Source organism: Penaeus monodon, chromosome 1, assembly GCF_015228065.2.
Source record: "Penaeus monodon isolate SGIC_2016 chromosome 1, NSTDA_Pmon_1, whole genome shotgun sequence".
Taxonomy (NCBI): domain Eukaryota; kingdom Metazoa; phylum Arthropoda; class Malacostraca; order Decapoda; family Penaeidae; genus Penaeus; species Penaeus monodon.
Window position 1 is genome coordinate 36293115 of NC_051386.1, and position 19489 is coordinate 36312603.

General features: G+C 35.8%; 2 protein-coding genes across 2 annotated transcripts; both read left to right on the forward strand.

Moving 5' to 3' along the window:
- The first annotated feature begins 10847 nt into the window (after positions 1-10847).
- Positions 10848-11736, forward strand: LOC119576613. Its single transcript, XM_037924275.1, has 3 exons — positions 10848-10872; positions 10955-11130; positions 11254-11736. Exons 1-3 carry the CDS (start codon positions 10848-10850, stop codon positions 11734-11736), a joined length of 684 nt encoding a protein of 227 aa, XP_037780203.1.
- Positions 11737-11739: 3 nt separating this feature from the next.
- On the forward strand, positions 11740-12541 carry LOC119576623. Its single transcript, XM_037924283.1, has 2 exons — positions 11740-11853; positions 11921-12541. Exons 1-2 carry the CDS (start codon positions 11740-11742, stop codon positions 12539-12541), a joined length of 735 nt encoding a protein of 244 aa, XP_037780211.1.
- Positions 12542-19489: the final 6948 nt, after the last annotated feature.

The following is a 19489-nucleotide window of genomic DNA, read 5'->3' on the forward strand; positions in this document are numbered from 1 at the left end:
TTTTAAAATTAAAATTTTAAACATATTATGTTTAAAAAAATATAAACATATATATAAATATAAAAATAATTATATATATAATAAAATTATATTATATTAATATATAATATGTTTATATATTTAAAATATATATATTTTAAATAAAAAAAATATATATATATATTATATATATATATGGGTTTTTATAATATATTTTTAAATATAAATAAAATATATATATATAATTTTATAAAATAAAATATATATATATAATATATATATATCGACATAAGCTGAAAAAAAAAAAAAAACACCTGACGACGTGAGTCCCCCCGGGTTCAATAAACTGTCGTCCTTGGATAGTTTGAATTGTCCCATGCTGTGTTGACAATTTTTCCTCGGAGTTGCCTTCCAATTTTTGTTTTTTTTTTTAGTTTCCATGGGGCATTTTATTTCCTTACAGTCGGCAGATTCCGCTTATCTAAATAACCACAATGGTGTTTGGGAATCCAGGGGGACGGGTGTCCCTAAAAGTTCGCGATCAGGGGCTGAAAACCCCGACCCGTTTTTCCCCCAAGTATGCTGTATCGCATTGCTGCAGGTATTGTAACGATTTTTAGGATTGCTTTTGGGTGTTCCGCTCGTCTTTGTATATACTTTTTTTTCCCCGGATTGTGGCGTTCTCATGTATTGAAAAAGTTGTGATCGCCCGGGGGTCGCACCAGGATCAGCGAAAATCAAGCGACTCCGTCCCCTAGGACTTTTAAGCCCTGCGTACATGTATGGGGGAACCAGAGGAGTCCATGGAACTAAACATCAAAAAGAAAAAAAAAGGAAACGCATAAATCGAGAGGAGGGAAAAGTAACACAGATCGGGGGGATTCAAAAATATCCCGGGCATGGGAGAATTTATAACAAAAAGGGGGAGCTTTCAGCGTCAGGGGTTTTATCGTCTGTCGTAATTTATATTATATATAATATATATATATATATATATATTAATAATAATATAATATATATTATATTATATATATATAATACTCGAATTTTTTGAGATTATTTTTTGCGAAAATTACCGAAAATTTCAAATAATCTCTTATATTTTGGAAAAATTAATTCTCTTTATCCTTTTATACATAATACACAAATCGTGTGGGTGTTTGTGGTTTTTGTGTGTGTGTGTGTGTTTTCGCGTGTGTGTTTGGTGGTTGGGGGGCTGTGGGGTGTGTGTGTGTGTGTGTGGTGGGGTGGGGGTGTGTTGTTTTTGGTGGTGTGTGTGTGTGTGGGGTGTGTTGTGGTGTTGGGGTGTGGGATGTATTGTGTGTGGTGTATCACAAAGTTTTTGGGGGAAAAAACCCAATCAAAAAAAAATTTATTGGAAAAGAACTAAGTTTGAAAACCCCTGGATTTCCCCCTCAGTGGGAGAAACCCGGGGATTTTGAAACTGTGTGCATTTTCAATAAATCAGTTTTTGTATTGGGGGTTTTTTTCCATTGCAAAAAAGGGAAAGTTTTTTGTTAACCATATATGTGTGTGGTGTGTGTGTGTGTATGTATATAGTAGTAGACATAGTTAATATTCATAAATAATTTAATAATAATGAGTAAAATAAATGTATTTTTTGAGATCTTTACTAAAAAATCAGCCAGAACGTTTGGGTAATATTTTGGGGGAATAAAACCCCTGGGAAAATTCCCGAATATTGGTGTTGGGAAAAAGGGGGAAAGGCTTTTGTGAGATTAAGTTATAAGGGAAAAAGGGGGTAGCGGGGAAAATTTTGGAAAAAAAAAGCCGCTCTGGTTTTTTCTTTAATTACGATCAATCAAATAAAACTAATAACACGAAAATCATGAAAAACCCAAAAAATAAAGATAAAAGACATCTTTTGGAACCTTTTGGGGCACCGGGGGGTTTTATCCTGGGAAGGCGTGGTCTTTTCAACCCCAGAGGGGGGGGTTTTTTTTTTTTTAGTGTGTTTTTGTTAAAAATTTGCTAGCTGTTTTTTTCCCGGCGCGCGCGCGCCCGGTTTTATATGCATGCGTTTGGGTTTTTGTGTTTTTGGGTGGTGTGTGTGGTGTGTGTGTGTGTGTGTGGTGTGTGGTGTTGGTTTTGGGGTGTGTGTGGGGGGGTGTGGGTGGTGTGTGTGTGGTGTGGGGTTTTTTTTTGTTGTGGGGGTTGAGTGTTTTGTGTGTGTGTGTGTGTGTGTTTTGTGTTTTGTGTGTCGTGCGTGCTGTGTGTGTGGTGGGGTGTGTGGTGTGTGTGGGGGTGTGTTGGTGTGTGTGTGTGGGGTGGTGTGTGTGTCCCAGGTGTGTGCCCGCATTTACCCCTTCGAAAAATACAGCAGGCGAAAATCAAAAGAATAATTTGGGCCCGGGGCGAGGTTCAAATTTGGCAGCTGTGCGAACGCCATATCTTCCCTTTCTACGCCCCCAATTTACGGGGGTTAGGTAGAGTAATAGTAAGCGTGAAAAAGGGTTTTAAAAGATATATTTACCCAAGTTTTTTTTCCCCCGCACCCCATTCTTCGCCCCTTTGCCCCTTCTCTTTTTTTCCTTTTTTTTCCTTTTTCTCTCCCCTCCCCCCCATTTTTCTCTTTCCTTTTTTCTCTCCTTTTTGGGCCCGGGGAAACACGACGATGCGAAACGAAACGCGCGGGAAACTTTTCCGATAACTAAAGGGGGCGCGGCCCCACAAGGGGGAAATCTCTCTCTCTCTTTTCTCTCTCTCCTTCTCTCCTTTCCTCTCTCTTTCTCCCCTCTTTCCCCCGTCCACCCTCCCCTCCCCCCCTCTCTCTCCTCTCTCTCTCTCTCTCTTCTCTCTCTCTCTCTCTCTCTTCTCCAAAAAAAGGGATTATTTTCCCTTTTTTCGTTGGTTTGCAAAGTCTGGGCCCGAAAAAGGGGTAGCAAAAAATCTCTTTTTATTTCCCCCATTGCTGCCCCCTTTCCCTTCCCCCGATATGCCCCCCCCCCCCCTTACCATCCATTCTAGATGGGCAGTCTCCTCTTTCCTCTAGGAAAGGCAGTTTTTTTTCTTCCGCCATTCCCTTTTTTCCCCCTTTTGCTCCCCTCAGTAATCGAAAACCCCTTTCTCTTTCTCCCCCTTCCGTTTTCCTTTTGTTTTCCCTGAAGGCAGCCCCTTTTCTCCCCCTTTTCTCCCTCCCCCCCACTCCCAACGTTTGAGGACGTCCCTTCCCTTGCCCCCACACACTTCCCCTCCCCTCGTGTAATGGGTACGTTTTTTCCCCCTTCCTAGCCCCTCTTTCCTTCCCGCTGTGGAGGCTGGCTTGGGCGGGCATTCAAATGAAATTTTACATGATTTCCCGGCAGACGGCAGCATTTCGCGGCTTCATTTTTTCGGGGGGGAAAAGGCCTTTTGGTCGCGGGTTCCCAAATCTCAGATGCAACCTATCTCGGATTTAAATAACAATGGGGGGGAAATTTTAGCTGACTTTAGGGTCAACCCCCTTTTTCCCTGGAGGTATATTTTTGCGTCGCGATCTGATTTTCCCTTTGTTTTGGGCTTTTGTGGAGAACGGATCATTTTTCTGTATTGTGATTTTTAAAGCATGTAGGGTTTTTAATAAAAAAAAAAAGAGTACAAAGGGATTATAAAAGACGATGTTTATTACAAAAAGATATCAAGTAAATGTAGGAGGATATCGTGTTTTTTTTCCCTCAGTTCTTGCAAATTTGTCCGGGATGAATTTTGTATAATAGAGATAACACTTATATAATTTTTAAATAATATATATATATATATAATATATATATATATATATATATTTTATTATTAATATATATATATATATAATTAATATATATATATAAATATATATATAATGCTACCCCACACAAACACCACACACAACACCACACACCAACCACACCCCACCCCAAAATAAATATATATAAAATTTTAATTTTAAAATATAAATTTTTAAATATATATATTATGAAATACATACTACATTCACATAAATTTTCAAAATTAACCCTGATCCTCCCCCCAAGGGGGTGTTAGTTTGGGAATTATTTTGGTGGGTTTTCAAACCCCAAACTCGTACCCCGGGGGAAAATTTAAACCCCTCCGTACCTAGGTTAGACTTTTCCCAAAAGAAAAATCCCCGGAGGGACCGCACATCGCAAGCGCAAAAATGTGGTTAGTGTGGTGCATCATGCATCACCATCGCCTCGCATGAACCATACAGGGTTTCATGTTTTGGGGAAATTTAACCTAAACAGTAATGGGGGAGTCTATTGCCCTCAAAAGAATGGGTCACCAAAACCAGTATAAACCCCCAACCAACTACATGATGCCAGTATGGTATCAAACACGGCATCGGTGATAGCACAAAAAAAACCCCCCACAAAACCACACACACACACACAAAAACCACACACACCCAAACACACCACACGCACTAAAAGATGTGGAAAAATTTATTTCTGTTACGGGTGGGGATAATTTATTTCTATACCAGTGGACACGGGCTTTTTTCCCACTGGACCCAAAATGTCCCAATAAGAACCCCCGCTCAGCGGGGCGGGGGGTACTATTATTTTGCCTCTTTTGCCCGGGATTCGTTGAACCCGACGCGGGGGTCACCTCCCCCCTCCCCCCGGGGAGAGACGTGACCAGCGCTCGACCGCTAAGGTCAGCCCCTCTTCCGGCAGCTGACGTGCCCCCCGGGCTTTTGCCCCTTTTGACAAGTCGGGGTCGTCAGCGTGTGTTCCCCCTTTTTTTATGTTTTTTTTGCGTCCCGTAGCCACTGTTAGGTACGCTAGCCTTTAAAAATGGTGGCAGGGTGGCCTGCGCCCTTTTCGGCTCGCAGCAAAAAGCAAATTCCCCGAAAAAAACCGCCGACCGCTTCAAGACAGGCTAAAAAAAAAACCGTAATACACGTTGGCCCCTTTTTATTTTTTTTCCCTCCTCCTCCCATAATGTGTTAGCCTTTTGTTTTTTTTTTGGGTTAAAAGGTGCTAAGGACAGAAATGGCACGTTCTCCATTTTCTCCAACTCGTCCTTTTCCGTGCCGAGTATGTGCAAAAAAACTGAATATTTTTCTTTTTTAAGTAATTAATTATTTTCCCCGTTTTTAGAGTTTTATATTGTTTCTCGCAGTTTTAACGCGTTCGGATTTCTTTATCACGAATATTTTTTCTTTTTATCTCTTTCCAAACCCCTCGCCCCCGACCTGCCCTTTCCCTTTCTTCGTTGGGGTCATTTGGTTTAAAAAAAGGTTTAATTTTCCTGTCTTGACCTGACCCATTTCTTTTTCCCGGGGTCGGTGGCGGCGGGGGGAAGGTCAGATAACCATTGGTCCCTCTTTTGGAAAAAGGGCATATCTTGTTACATGCTTTTTGGTGAACTTTCTATCCGCTAGAGCGAAGCGGTAAAAAAATTGTATTTTTTGGATAAGGGGCTCCCCATATCTAGTGCACAGTTTGCCGATTTTCCCCCGGGTTGCGTAAACCCTAATAGACTGCGCCCTCTTCGAGAGTAGGTGCAAAACCGAAGTTTTTCGTTCTTTCGGCCCTTTGAGTCGGTGTGCCCCGGGGTTAGTCCGTAATAATGTAGTGGGGTTTAACTAGAATCATTATCGCTTTTTTCAAAACCTTTCTCACCCTTTGAGTGTTGATTTTTTGGGTACCCCCCAACGTTTGTGTGATTCGTAAAAAGTTTTAATTTCGGAATTTTGCGAGCGCCCATTACGATACGCAGAAGAAGAGGTTTTATTTTCCCGGTCGGTCGCTCAGTCTTTTTACGGCATTTGGGTAAGGATCCCCCGTTTTTGAGTTTATGAATTTGACGTGCAAAGCTAGACATGACCTCGGCGTTCAGATTTCTGACCCGGAAGATTTTGCTGAAAAAAATTGGCGAATTTTTTTCAGTCCCCCATTCATTCATGCGTACATTCTGTCCAATCTTTATATGTTAAACAATGTGGTAGTTGAATAACTTAAATAGCTAGCATGCAAAATTTCTTCATTTTTGTAATTGAACGAATTCTTTTTTATGTTTCATTCCTGTGTGAGGCCCCTTCGTTTCCCCGCTCATTAACGATAGCGTCACCACACACTACACACAAAAATTCAGCCACCACACACACGGGAAAAAAAAGAACCCCCCGCCCTTTTCATTTCTTAGTCCCGGCGAAAAGATTTTCTCTTTACCCGCAATTTTTCTGTCGCTGTCTTGTACAAGTTCTTTTTTCCGTTGACGACTTGGGTTTAAAATAGATCTTCGGGATCGCCGATGTCGCCCCTATCTATTCTATATCTATCGAGGGGTTTGGGATTTCAAATAGGCAGCGGACCGCTCGAATCTCCCTCTCTATTTTTTTCTTTACCTTTGAAAATAAAAACAAAAAAAAAAAAAAGACGAAAATGTTAAAAAAAAAAAAACCGTAAATTGTTTGAAAAAACGGCTAGTGGAATTTACCACCCCATTCTCTGTTGCTTCTTTTCTCTTCTCTGGCCCTACGTTATATCTGCTCCCCGATTATATTGCTCGGACCAACACGCACCAAGGAGGACCCTTGGGATGCGTAAGAAGGACTCATCGAAGATCGCCATAGGCCCAGGGCCCGGGTTTTTCTCAGAAAGGTGTTGCCTGCCAGACTCCCGTAATCCAACGAACCGCCCTTTTTGCCGGGGTATAGTCGCCCAAAATGCGTGCCTGGCGGACCCCTGCAGAGGGTAAACCCAGGAGCTCGTCGCGATTCACACCCCCGAGATGCCCCCCCGCCCGACGCCCGAACCCGGAGAAGTTAGAGGGTGGGACGGAGAAGGCCCGGGAGGATCTGTGAGGACGTGTGGACGAGGACGCCCCCGATTTTAGGTGGCCGGGACTACGGGGAGGAAGACAAATCCAAATAAAGGGGGCCCTTTTGCGAGACTTTCGAGGACGTGGAACGAGGACGGACATTTACACAGGGGACCAGGAGGTTGGGGACGACAGGGACGAGAACCCACAAAAAGGAAACCAGGACGACGCACGAGAACGAACGACCACCAAGTTAGGTCACCCTTTAAAGGGGCCCGAGGGGAGGCCGAATAGGTGGGCCCAGCAATATAAGATGGATAATTATTTTTTACAGGATGTGGATAATTTTATTTTTATTACCAGTGGGACCACTGGCTGTTTTCCCCCCGTGGATCAAAGTCCCAATAAAAACCCCCCCGCTCGCGAGGGCGGAGGTCACATATAATACCCGTTTTACCGGGATTCGTGCTAAATACACCGCACTAAGGGCAGCTCCGCCCTCTCTCGGGCAGGACCGTGACCTCCCCGCGGGCCCGATAACCCTAAAAAGTCTGTTTATATGGGGTGGGGTCAACCCCAGAAAAAAGGTCAAGCGTTAAAAAGTATAACTACCCCCCCGTTAAAACCATTGTTAAGGAGAAGCCCTTTTACACGCAATGCACACGCACCGCACACGCCACCGCACACACACACACACACACACACACACAACACACCACACACCCCCCCACACCACACCACACACACACACACACAAACATAAATATATTATAATAATATATATAATATATATATATTTTAAAAAAAATATAATATCTTTTTATATATATATAAATTTTAAAATATATATATTATCATAACACAACAGATTTAATATATGATTATTTTTGTAATTTTTGATAATAAATATATATATTAATAATATATATTAAATATTTTAAAAAAAAATATATATGTATAATGTATTATTTTTAAATATATATATTATATATATTAAATATATATGATAATATATATTATTATATATATATATATATATAAAAATTTTATGTTTTTTATACATTATATTATATAATATAATATATATATATTATAATTATTTTATAATAAATATATATGCTATATATTTAAAGGGATAGTTTTTGGGATAATCTATATCTATATCTATATGCATAATAGATAGAAACAAACAAATATTTTAAAATATATTATTTTATAATATAAATAATTAAAAATTGTTTGGGTTGTGGTGGGTGTGTTTGTGTGTGGGGTGTGTGGGTGTGTGGGGGGGGGGTTTGGGGGGTGGGGTGTGTGTGTGGGGGGGGGGTGTGGTGTAGAAATGCGTATGCAAGGGATTTTTCAAAATATAATAAAATATATTTTAAAATTAAAAATAAATATTATAATATTAATTTTAATAATAATATATATATATATATAATATAATTGATAATTTTGCATGTAATGGGAGCCCTAGGTGGGGGTAAAAATTTATATATTAAATAATAATTTTATAATATCTAATATATATAACTATATAAATATATTTTTATAATCTATAAAAATATGGGGTGTGGGTGTGGGGTGTGTGTGTGTGGGGTGGTGTGGGTGTGTGGTGGGTTGAGTATAATATAATAAAAAATAAATATTGTTAAAATAATTAAAAATAAATAAATATATATATATATATATAAATTTAAAAATAATAAGGGGGTGGGGTGTGGTGGTGGTGTGTTGTGTGGTGGTGTGTGGTGGTGTGTGTGAATAAAACTTTAAAAATTTTAAATTATAAATTTAAAATTTATAATTTTATAATTTAAATATAATAATAATATAATATATAGGGATATATTTAAATTTAATATAAATATAATTTTATAATATATAATTTTTTAAAAAATATATAAAAATTATAAAATAAATAAAACACACACAAAACTACATACATACAAAAAAAATACAAAAACAAAAATACAACTACTACCCTACTAAAAAATACATACATACATACATACATAACACACCCCCACCCACACACAACAAAACACACACCAACACACACCCACACACAACACACACCCACACCACACACACCACACACAAAAACCCCACCACACAAATAAATAAATAATATATAAAAATTATAATATATAAAAATATATGTATATAATAATGTACCCCATTACCAGCATACGCATATATATACCAAAACACATATATTATAATATAATATATATAATAATTAAAATATATAAATATATAGATAATTATATACAAAAATTATACAAAAAATATAATTATATAAATAATTATAATTATAAAAAAATAATATAATAAATATTTAAAAATATATTTTGTATATTTTAAAAATTTAAAAAAATTTAACAAAACATATATATATCATTAAATAAAATATATATATATACAATAAATTAATAATATAATATAATTTAAAAAATATTATATAATGGTGTTGTTTCTGTGTGGTCTGGTGTGGTGGTTGGTGGTGTGTGGTGTGGTGGGTGTGGGGGGGTGTTGTGGTGGTTGTGTGTGTGTGTGTGGTGGTGGTTTGTGTGGTGTGGGTGCGTGTTGTGGGGGTTATACATATATAGTTGTAAGAGGCAACATATAAATGTATATATAATTTTAAAATATAAATAATAATATAATAATTTTTAATAAAATTAATTTTAATAACCATTCATAACAACAAAACCACACACACACACACACACAAAAACCCACACACACAACTATATATATATAATATATTATATATAAATATATAATATTATATTAGATTGATTGTTAATAACTATTTAAAAAATTTCAATAATATAAAATAAATAAATATATAATATATATATAAAAAAAAAAAAAACACAAAACATTTACACACAAACCCTACAGCACACACACACACAAACACACACACACAACCACACACCCCCCCAACACACACACACACCACCCCCCACACCACACACACACATATAAAGATATATAATATTAAAATAAAATAAATATATTTGAATATATTATATAAATATATATAACACACACAGAAAAAAACACACACAGACACAAACGCACACACATCCACACCCACCACACACCACACCACACACACACACACCCCCACACCAAAAACACACCATTATAAATTATATAAATAAAATATTAATATAATTAATTATATATATAATTATAATAATATAATATATAATAATAATATTTTAATATATATATATATATATATAATGGGGGGGTTTACGCGTATTGGGGGTGAAGCGATGGTTGGAGCCTAGATAGTGTTAATGCTTGCAGCCCCTTTTCGCTGCGCTTCCCCCCGGGTAGCCCAGTGCGAAAAAGGGGGAGTTTTGCTAAGTTCCCTGCCAGGTCACAGCTCTCCATCATCAAAACTTTGCAGGCCCCTCTGGCCACCATGGGTAAAGGGACCTTTCGGCCAGGGAAAAACTGGGGGATTCGGAGCAGCGGAGGCCCCCAGGTACGGAGTTATGGCCCCCCGGCGTGTGGACACGCTCGGGCTTCGTACCAACTCCTGCCACCTAGCCACCCTGGGGTAATGGGGCGGCTCGGGGGAGGTGGGCCTTGCCAGTCCTCCTCCCCCAGAATGACCCTCTGGCAACGTCGCATATAAATGGAAATGCTGGGGGGAGGGGTGTTGTCCCTCCCACCCATCAGCACAGATGGATATGTTATGGCGAGGGAAATGAGGATGGAGAACGTGTTATTGATTTTGCCATCTCTAACAATATGGTTATCAGTAACACTAATTTTACGACACGACAAGAACATCTTATCACGTACAAGAGTGGTGGAAGAGCTAGCCAAATAGACTACCTCTTGTATCGTAGGAGAAATATGGTTGAGATAATAAGCTGTAAGGTAATACCAGGTGATCACGTGACCAACCAACACCGACTGGTCGTGATGGATTTCAAGGTATCCCGAGTGCATAGCACACCGAAACCTGGACCTAAGATCAAATGGCATAGATTGAAGGATCAGGAGAAGAAAGAAGAGTTCAAAGAGAGAGTACTCGGGCAAATTAGCCAAGAAATTGAAGATCTAAACTCCTGATGGAATTAAACACCGGAATTTGTGGTACGTGCAGGAAAAGAAATTTTAGGAGAAACTAGTGGAAAAGATCTGGAAAGATAAAGAACTTGGTGGCTCAATGATGAAGTACAACGGGCAATAACGGAGAAGGAGGCTAAGAAGAAATGGGAAATCTCCCTAGCCGAGAGAGATGAAGAATATGAGACCAAGAATAAAGAGGCAAAGAGAGCAGTGGCAATAGCTAAGAGCAGGACTTACGATCAGGTGTATGAAGATCTAGACAGCAAGGAAGGACAGGGAAAGGTTTTCCAACTGGCGAAGACAAGGAATAAAAGCACATAAGATATCGTACATATTAAGCAAATGAAAGATGAGAATGGATATATAATTAGAACAGAACAAGGAAACATCAAGAGATGAGAACAGTATTTCTCTAAATTACTGAACGAGGAAAATGAACGGCTGATCAGAGGTGATGGTGACGCTAACCAGGGTGCAGTCTTGGAAATAGCAAGGATAGAGGTGCAACAGGCGCTGAAGAAGATGAAAAACGGGAAAGCCACGGGGCCAGACGGCATTCCCATAGAAGCCTGGAAAGCGATGGGAGAGGAAGGCATTGACGTAATATGGATGCTGATGGGGAAAGAGATGGATGAGGAGAATTATAGAGGCATAAAACTAATGTCACATACTTTGAAACTATTAGAAAGAATAATAGATGACCGAATAAGACAGGAAGCGTTTATTAGAAGACAACAACTGGGCTTCATGAAAGGAGTAGGAACGGTGAACGGGATATTCTGCCTTAGACAAACAATGGAAAAGTATCGAGAAAAGCAAAAAATGTTACACATGTTGTTTATAGACCTAGAGAAAGCTTATGATAGAGTGCCGAGACAGGAAGTGTGATGTATGCGTAAGCGAGGAGTGACGGAGAAATACGAGAGAATGATTCAAGAGACTTATAAGAATGTTACCACCAAGGTCCGATGCACAGTAGGAATGACAGATAGGTTTGAGGTTAAGGTTGGCTTTCACCAAGGCTCGACCCTCAGCCCAATACTATTCAATGTGGTTATGGATGTGATGATAGAGGAAGTGCGTGAAGAGTCACCATGTCATCGGCATACAGTATGCACCATGGTGCATACTGTATGCCGATGACATTGTGTTGGTGGCGGGGACGAAACAGGAGCTGCAGAGGAAGACGGAAGAATGGAAAACTGCATTGGAGAGTAGAGGTCTGAAAAAAGCAGGAAAAAGACAGTATTTCACAACGGACACAGAAGGAGATCAACAGTTAACGATACAAATAGATGGATTGAACCTGAAGAGAGTGAACCACTTCAAGTATTTGGGAGCGATGATTGAGGAAGAGGGCAGCATGGGAAGAGGGATTAAACACCGAATTCAGTGTGGCTGGAATAATTGGAGAAAGGTTTCGGGAGTGATCTGCGACAAGAGAGTGCTTGTAAAGTTGAAGGGAATGGTACATAAGTCTGTGGTCAGACCAGCTATGACCTATGGTTTAGAAACTGCTCCGCTGAGAAAAGTTGAAGAAAGAAAATTGGATGTTGCTGAAATGAAAATGCTCAGATGGATGGTGGGGGTAACAAAGATGGACTGCATACGGAATAACTATATAAGAGGATTACTACAGAAATATCAAAGAATGTTCAGGAATCAAGACTGCGATGGTATGGACACCTGCTAAGAAGAAACGAAAATGATGTGGAAAGACAGGCAATGGAGATGGAAATAGAAGGAAACAGACCAAGAGGAAGGCCTAGAGACCAGATGGAAGGATGCTGTTCGAAAAGATATGAGGGAGAAACATCTAGACGAGACAGAGGCATTGGACAGAGCTCTATGGCGAAGTCTCATTAGAAATGGCGACCCCGAGTAGGGAAAAGCTAAGACAAAGAAGATCTGCATGTCGCGTGCATGTGAGCACGCATGTGTATACGCGTATATGTGCATGGTGGGTGTGCAGGTATATGTGCGTGTGTGTGTGTGTGTACGTGTATGCGTGCGTGCGTGTAAGTGTAAGTGTGCATGCACGTGAACGAGGGTAACTATGTAAGGGCTTGTTAGTGTATGCGTGAGTGGTCACGAACGTAGTTACGTGTAAGCATATGTGTGTCCATATGGGTATTTTAGAACTTTCTTAGTACATTTAAATAAAAAGACTCATTCATCAGCTCCTTAAAAAAATCACTTCGTTTACGATAAGAACACATTTTTGGGAACATTACCACCGAATCATATATCCTTTGTAATTCTAAGTGCTTCTCTTTCTGATAGCGCTTCAATTTACGGGAAAATCGAGTGACAGCGTACATACACACGAACAATATTAATTATATTACCTTTTATATCCTACACGGCACTGCGTAATCACTGTCGTAAGGGATGGCCGTATATAGATCAGAAATAAAAAAGTACACATAAAATACAAAAGGTGACAGCGTGTTGCCTTGGCGAACCCCATGAGTGTCTTGGACGGGCTTCCCCCAGGTGCGCCTCCTCACCTTCGCGGTAATTAGTCCTTACGCAATTCGCTAGTTATTTTTCTGCGCAACCATTTGTACAATATTTCCGAATGTCTAAAATGATTTTTTAATGTGCTGCTCTAAATACAAGGCGGTCTCAGTTAATTCATGCTGCTCTGGGCAGGTGTCTTCGCGTATTGTTCCCACTCCATATGTGTGCTGCTGTTTTGATCACGACAGATGATTTAGGGTGATGATGATAAGATAATTAGTATATATAATATATATAATATATATTTATAATAGATATATATATATAGATTCTATCGTATATATATATAACTAGATATATAAATTTTATATCTATATATAGCTAGATGTATATATATGTATAAAGAATATATTATATATATATATATAATTATATATATATATATATATATATATATCTATAGGGTATATATATATATATAATAATATACACAAATGTGTGTGAGAATGTACACACATACATACATACGTTTACATGTAGACAATATAACATATATAATATATATATATTATATATATATAATATATTTATATATATGTATAAGATTTACATATATGTAGTGTAATAGTATATATAGATAATATATATATATATATTATATATAGATATATAAAACATATATATATATATATATATATATATATATAGAGATATACTATATGATACATATACAATATATAAAATGTTATGTACATATTTATCTGCATATTTTCAGCTTAATATGAGAATATATAATAATATATTATATATATATATACTTAGATATAATATGGAAGATTGTGTGTATATATATATAATATAAATAATTAATAGATACATTTAATAAATATATATAAATAGTAATATATAATATATAGAATAAATATATATATATATATAATATATTAATACCTATAATATATATATACAATATATATATATTAATATATAGATAGATAATATATATATTACATATATAAATAATATATAGTATATAATATGACATATATATATATATAGATAATAATAGACGAGATCTTATATATATATATATAAGGTATGTATATATACACATCATAATATATTAATATAGATATATAATATATATAGATATATTATACTATATAAGATCTAATATATAGCTATATAAATATAGCACAAACCACACACAACACATACACACCACACACACACACACACACACACAACACACACACATCACACACATATATATATATATATAGAGATATAGATATATATTAGATATATATATATATATATATATTGCCACACAACACACACACACACACACATATATAATATTATTAATCATTATATATTACTATATATACATATATATATATTATATATAATATATAAAACATACACAAAAAAAACCAAAACACATGTATTTATATATATGCACATATATCTATATATTATAATATATATATATATATATATATATATATATATATAAATATATATATATATAGATAGATATATATATATAAAATATATATACACAACATAACTATACACATAATATACATATCTGTTTATATATATATATATATAGATAAATATATTTATATTATGATACATTTATATATTTATAGAAAGATATATATATATATATATATATATATTATATATATAATAACGAATGTAACAATCTATGTTTAATCCATATTTAAATGTTATATATACATTATGTATACATATATATATCTACATATATACATAATATATCTATATATATATGTAGATATGATATATATATAGGTATACATTAGTAGGTTATATACATATGATATATCTGGATATAAACAGATATATGTTACAGCGTATATATTTTAAGATAATATATATATATATATATATATATATATAATAATAAATGTATATATATTCTATATAATATATATATATATATATATATATAAACAGATATGATAATGTGTCTATGATGTGGGTGTCATATATGTTATATATTATATATCTAATATATATATATATATATCTAGATATATATTATATAATATATATATATATATATATTATATATATAATATCATATATGTGAGATATATAAAAATGTGTTTGGTTTTTTGTGTATGTTATATATATAATAATTAATTAGATAATATAGATATATATATATATATTATATATATTATATGTGGTGTGTGTGTGGGTGTAATGGTGAATAATATAAAATAATAATATATTATATATATATATATATATAATACATATGTGTGTGTGTGTGTGTGTGTGTGTGGTGTGTGGGTGTGTGTGTGTATGTGTGTGGTATGTATATATGTATATAGTATATATAATATCTATATATATATATATTTTATTATATATATATATATATATATATATATATATACATATATATGTCTATATATATATCATATATCATATATATATAGATATTGGACTATAATAACGGAGATTACAAAGTGATCGTGATATGATATATATATAATCTATACATTATATATATAATGATATAATAATATATATATTAATAGAATATTAATATATATATAGTAATGTTCTAGTATTATTAGGTTAGATACATAATATATATAGTAGGTAGTAGTTATATTAATAGATATATATATATATATATATCTATATATACATTTATGATATTATATATAATTATATATATATATATAAAGATTATATATATATTAAGTTATATCAATGTATATATATATAAAGTAATATATATATTATATATATATAATAACACACATATATACATAATATATATAATATATGATATATATATCTATATATATATATATTTTTTTTGAATATATATACAAGATTCCGAAAAATATGCAGATAAATATGTACAACACTCTTATTTATATATGGTAATATATATATATATATATATATATATAATATATATATATCTAGTATATCTATGTTTATATATATATCTAATATATATATATATATATAATTATAATACTATAACAATACATATGGTAAAATATAGTATACCTATATAGATAATAATATGTATATTAATATATAATATTATATATATATGTATATATGTATACATGTAACACGTATGTATGTATGGTGAACATTCTCAACACTTGTGGATTATTAGATATAATATAGATATATATAAATATGAATATATCTATATTATTATATATATGTATATATAATATATTATATATATATTATACATATATAAAATATATATATAATAATATATAATATATAATTGTTTATCTAATATACCTATATATATATATCTATATATAATATAAATATATATATATATATATATATATATATATATATATATATATATCATCACCCTAAATCAATCTGTCGTGATCAGAAACAGCAGCACAACATATGGCGTGAGAACCAGATACAGACGAAGACACCTGCCCAGAGCATCATGATTAACTGAGGAACCGCCTTGTGAGTTTAGAGACAAGCACATTAAAAAATCATTTTAGACATTCGGAAATATTGTACAAATGGTTGCGCAGAAAAATAACTAGCGAATTGCGTAAGGACTAATTACCGCGAAGGTGAGGAGGCGCACCTGGGGGAAGCCCGTCCAAGACACTCATGGGGTTCGCCAAGGCAACACGCTGTCTACCTTTGTTTTTATGTGTACTTTCTTTGATCTTATATAACGGACTCCTTACGACAGTAAATTACAGCAGTGATCCGTGATATGATATAAAAAGGTAAATATAATTATATTGGTTCGTGTGTATGTACGCTGTCACTCGATTTTCCCGTAAATTGAAGCGCTATCAGAAAGAGAAGCACTTAGAATTACAAAGGATATATGATTCGGTGGTAATGTTCCCAAAAAATGTGTTCTTATCGTAAACGAAGTGATTTTTAAGGAGCTGATGACGAGTCTTTTAGTTAAATGTACTAAGAAGTTCTAAAATACCCATATGGACACACATATGCTTACACGTAACTACGTTCGTGACCACTCACGCATACACTAACAAGCCCTTACATAGTTACCCTCGTTCACGTGCATGCACACTTACACTTACACGCACGCACGCATACACTACCCACACACACACACGCCACAATACCTGCCACCCACCATGCACATATTACGTCGATACACATGCGTGCTCACATTGCACGCGACAGCAGATGCTTTGTCTAGCTTTCCTACTCGGGGTCGCCATTTCTAATGAGACTTCGCCATCAGAGAGTCTGTCCAATGCACTCTTGTCTCGTCTAGATGTTTCTCCCTTCATATCTTTCGAACAGCATCCTTCCATCTGTCTCAGCCTCCTTCTTGGTCTGTTCTCCTTTATTCCATTCCATGCTGTCCCACATCATGTCGTTCTTCTTAGCAGGGGTCCATACCATCGCAGTCTTGATTCCTGCAACATTCTTTGATATTTCTGAGTAATCTCTTATTATAGTATCCGTATGCAGTCAATCTTTGTACCCCCACCATCCATACTGAGCATTTTCATTTCAGCAACATGCCATTTCTTCTCAACTTTTTCCGCGGAGCAGTTCAAACATAGGTCAAGGTCTGACCACAGACTTATGTACCATTCCTTCAACTTTACAAGCACTCTCTTGTTCGCAGATCACTCCCGAAAACTTTCTCCACTATATCCCAACCACAATGAATCGGGTTGAATCCCTCTTCCATGGGCCCTCTTCCTCAACAGCGGCGCCAAAACTTGAGTGGTTAACTCTCTTCAGGTCAATCCATATATTTGTATCTTAACTGTGATCTCCTCTGTGGTCCGTTGTGAAATTACTGTCTTTTTCCTGCTTTTGGTTTAGATGACCTCTACTCTCCAATGCAGTTACATCTTCCGTCTTTTTCCTCTGTAGCTCTGTTTCGTCCCCGCCCACCCAACACAATCACGGCACTACAGTAGGCACATGTGCATACGTAGACGATGACATTGCTGGACTCTTCACGCACCCTCTATCATACATCATAACCAACAGAATAGTATTGGGCTGAGGGTCGAACCTGGTTGAAAGCCAACCTGAACCTCAAACCTATCTGTTCATTCCGACTGTGCAGCGGACCTTGGGGGTAACATTCTAGAAGTCTCTTGAATCCTCGCTCGATTTCTCGTCACTCTCGCTTACGCATACACACACTTCCTGTTCGGCACCTTTTCTCTTAAATCATAGCTGTCTCAGGTCTAAACAAACATGGTAACATTGCTTTCTCGATACTTTCCATTTGTTTGTCTAAGGCACAGAATTATCCCCGTTCACCGTTCCTACTCCTTCATGAAGCACAGTGTTGTACTTCCAATAACGCTTCTGTCCTTATTCGGCATCATTATTCTTTCTAATAGTTTCAAAAGTATGTGACATTAGTATCGCCTCTATAATTCTCCTCAGCCATCCTCATTTACCATCAGCATCCATATTACGTCAATGCCTTCCTCTCCCATCGCTTTCCCGGATCTATGGGAATGCCGTCGGCCCCAGTGGCTTTCCGTCACTTCTTCAGGCGCCGGTGCACATCTATCCTTGCATTTCCCAAGACTGCACCCTGGTTAGCGCACCCATAACCTCTGATCAGCCGGTCATTTTCCGAGTTCAGTAATTTAGAGAAATACTTTCTTCATCTCTGATGTTCCTGTCTGTCTAATATATACCATTTCCATCTTTCATTTGCTTAAATGTCACGATATCTTATGTGCTTTATTCCTGTCTCGCAGTTGGAAAACCTTCCCTGTCTTCTGCTGTCTAGATCTTCATACACATGATCGTAAGTCCTGCTCTTAGTATTGCCCACTGTATCTCTTCGCCTTATATGGTCTCTATTCTTCATCTCTCTCGGCTAGGGAGATTTCCCATTCTAATCTTAGCCTCCTTCTCCTTAGGCCGTGGACTTCATCATTGAAGCCACCAAAGTCTTATCTTCCAGATCTTTTCCACAGTTTCTCCTAAAATTTCTTCCTGCAACGTACCACAATATTCCGGTGTAATTCCATCAGGAGTTAGATCTCAATTCTGGCTAATTTTGCCCGAGTACTCTCTCTTTGAACTCTCTTTTCTCCTGATCTCAATTATGCCATTTGACTTAGGTCAGGTTTCGGTGTGCTATGCACCGGGATAC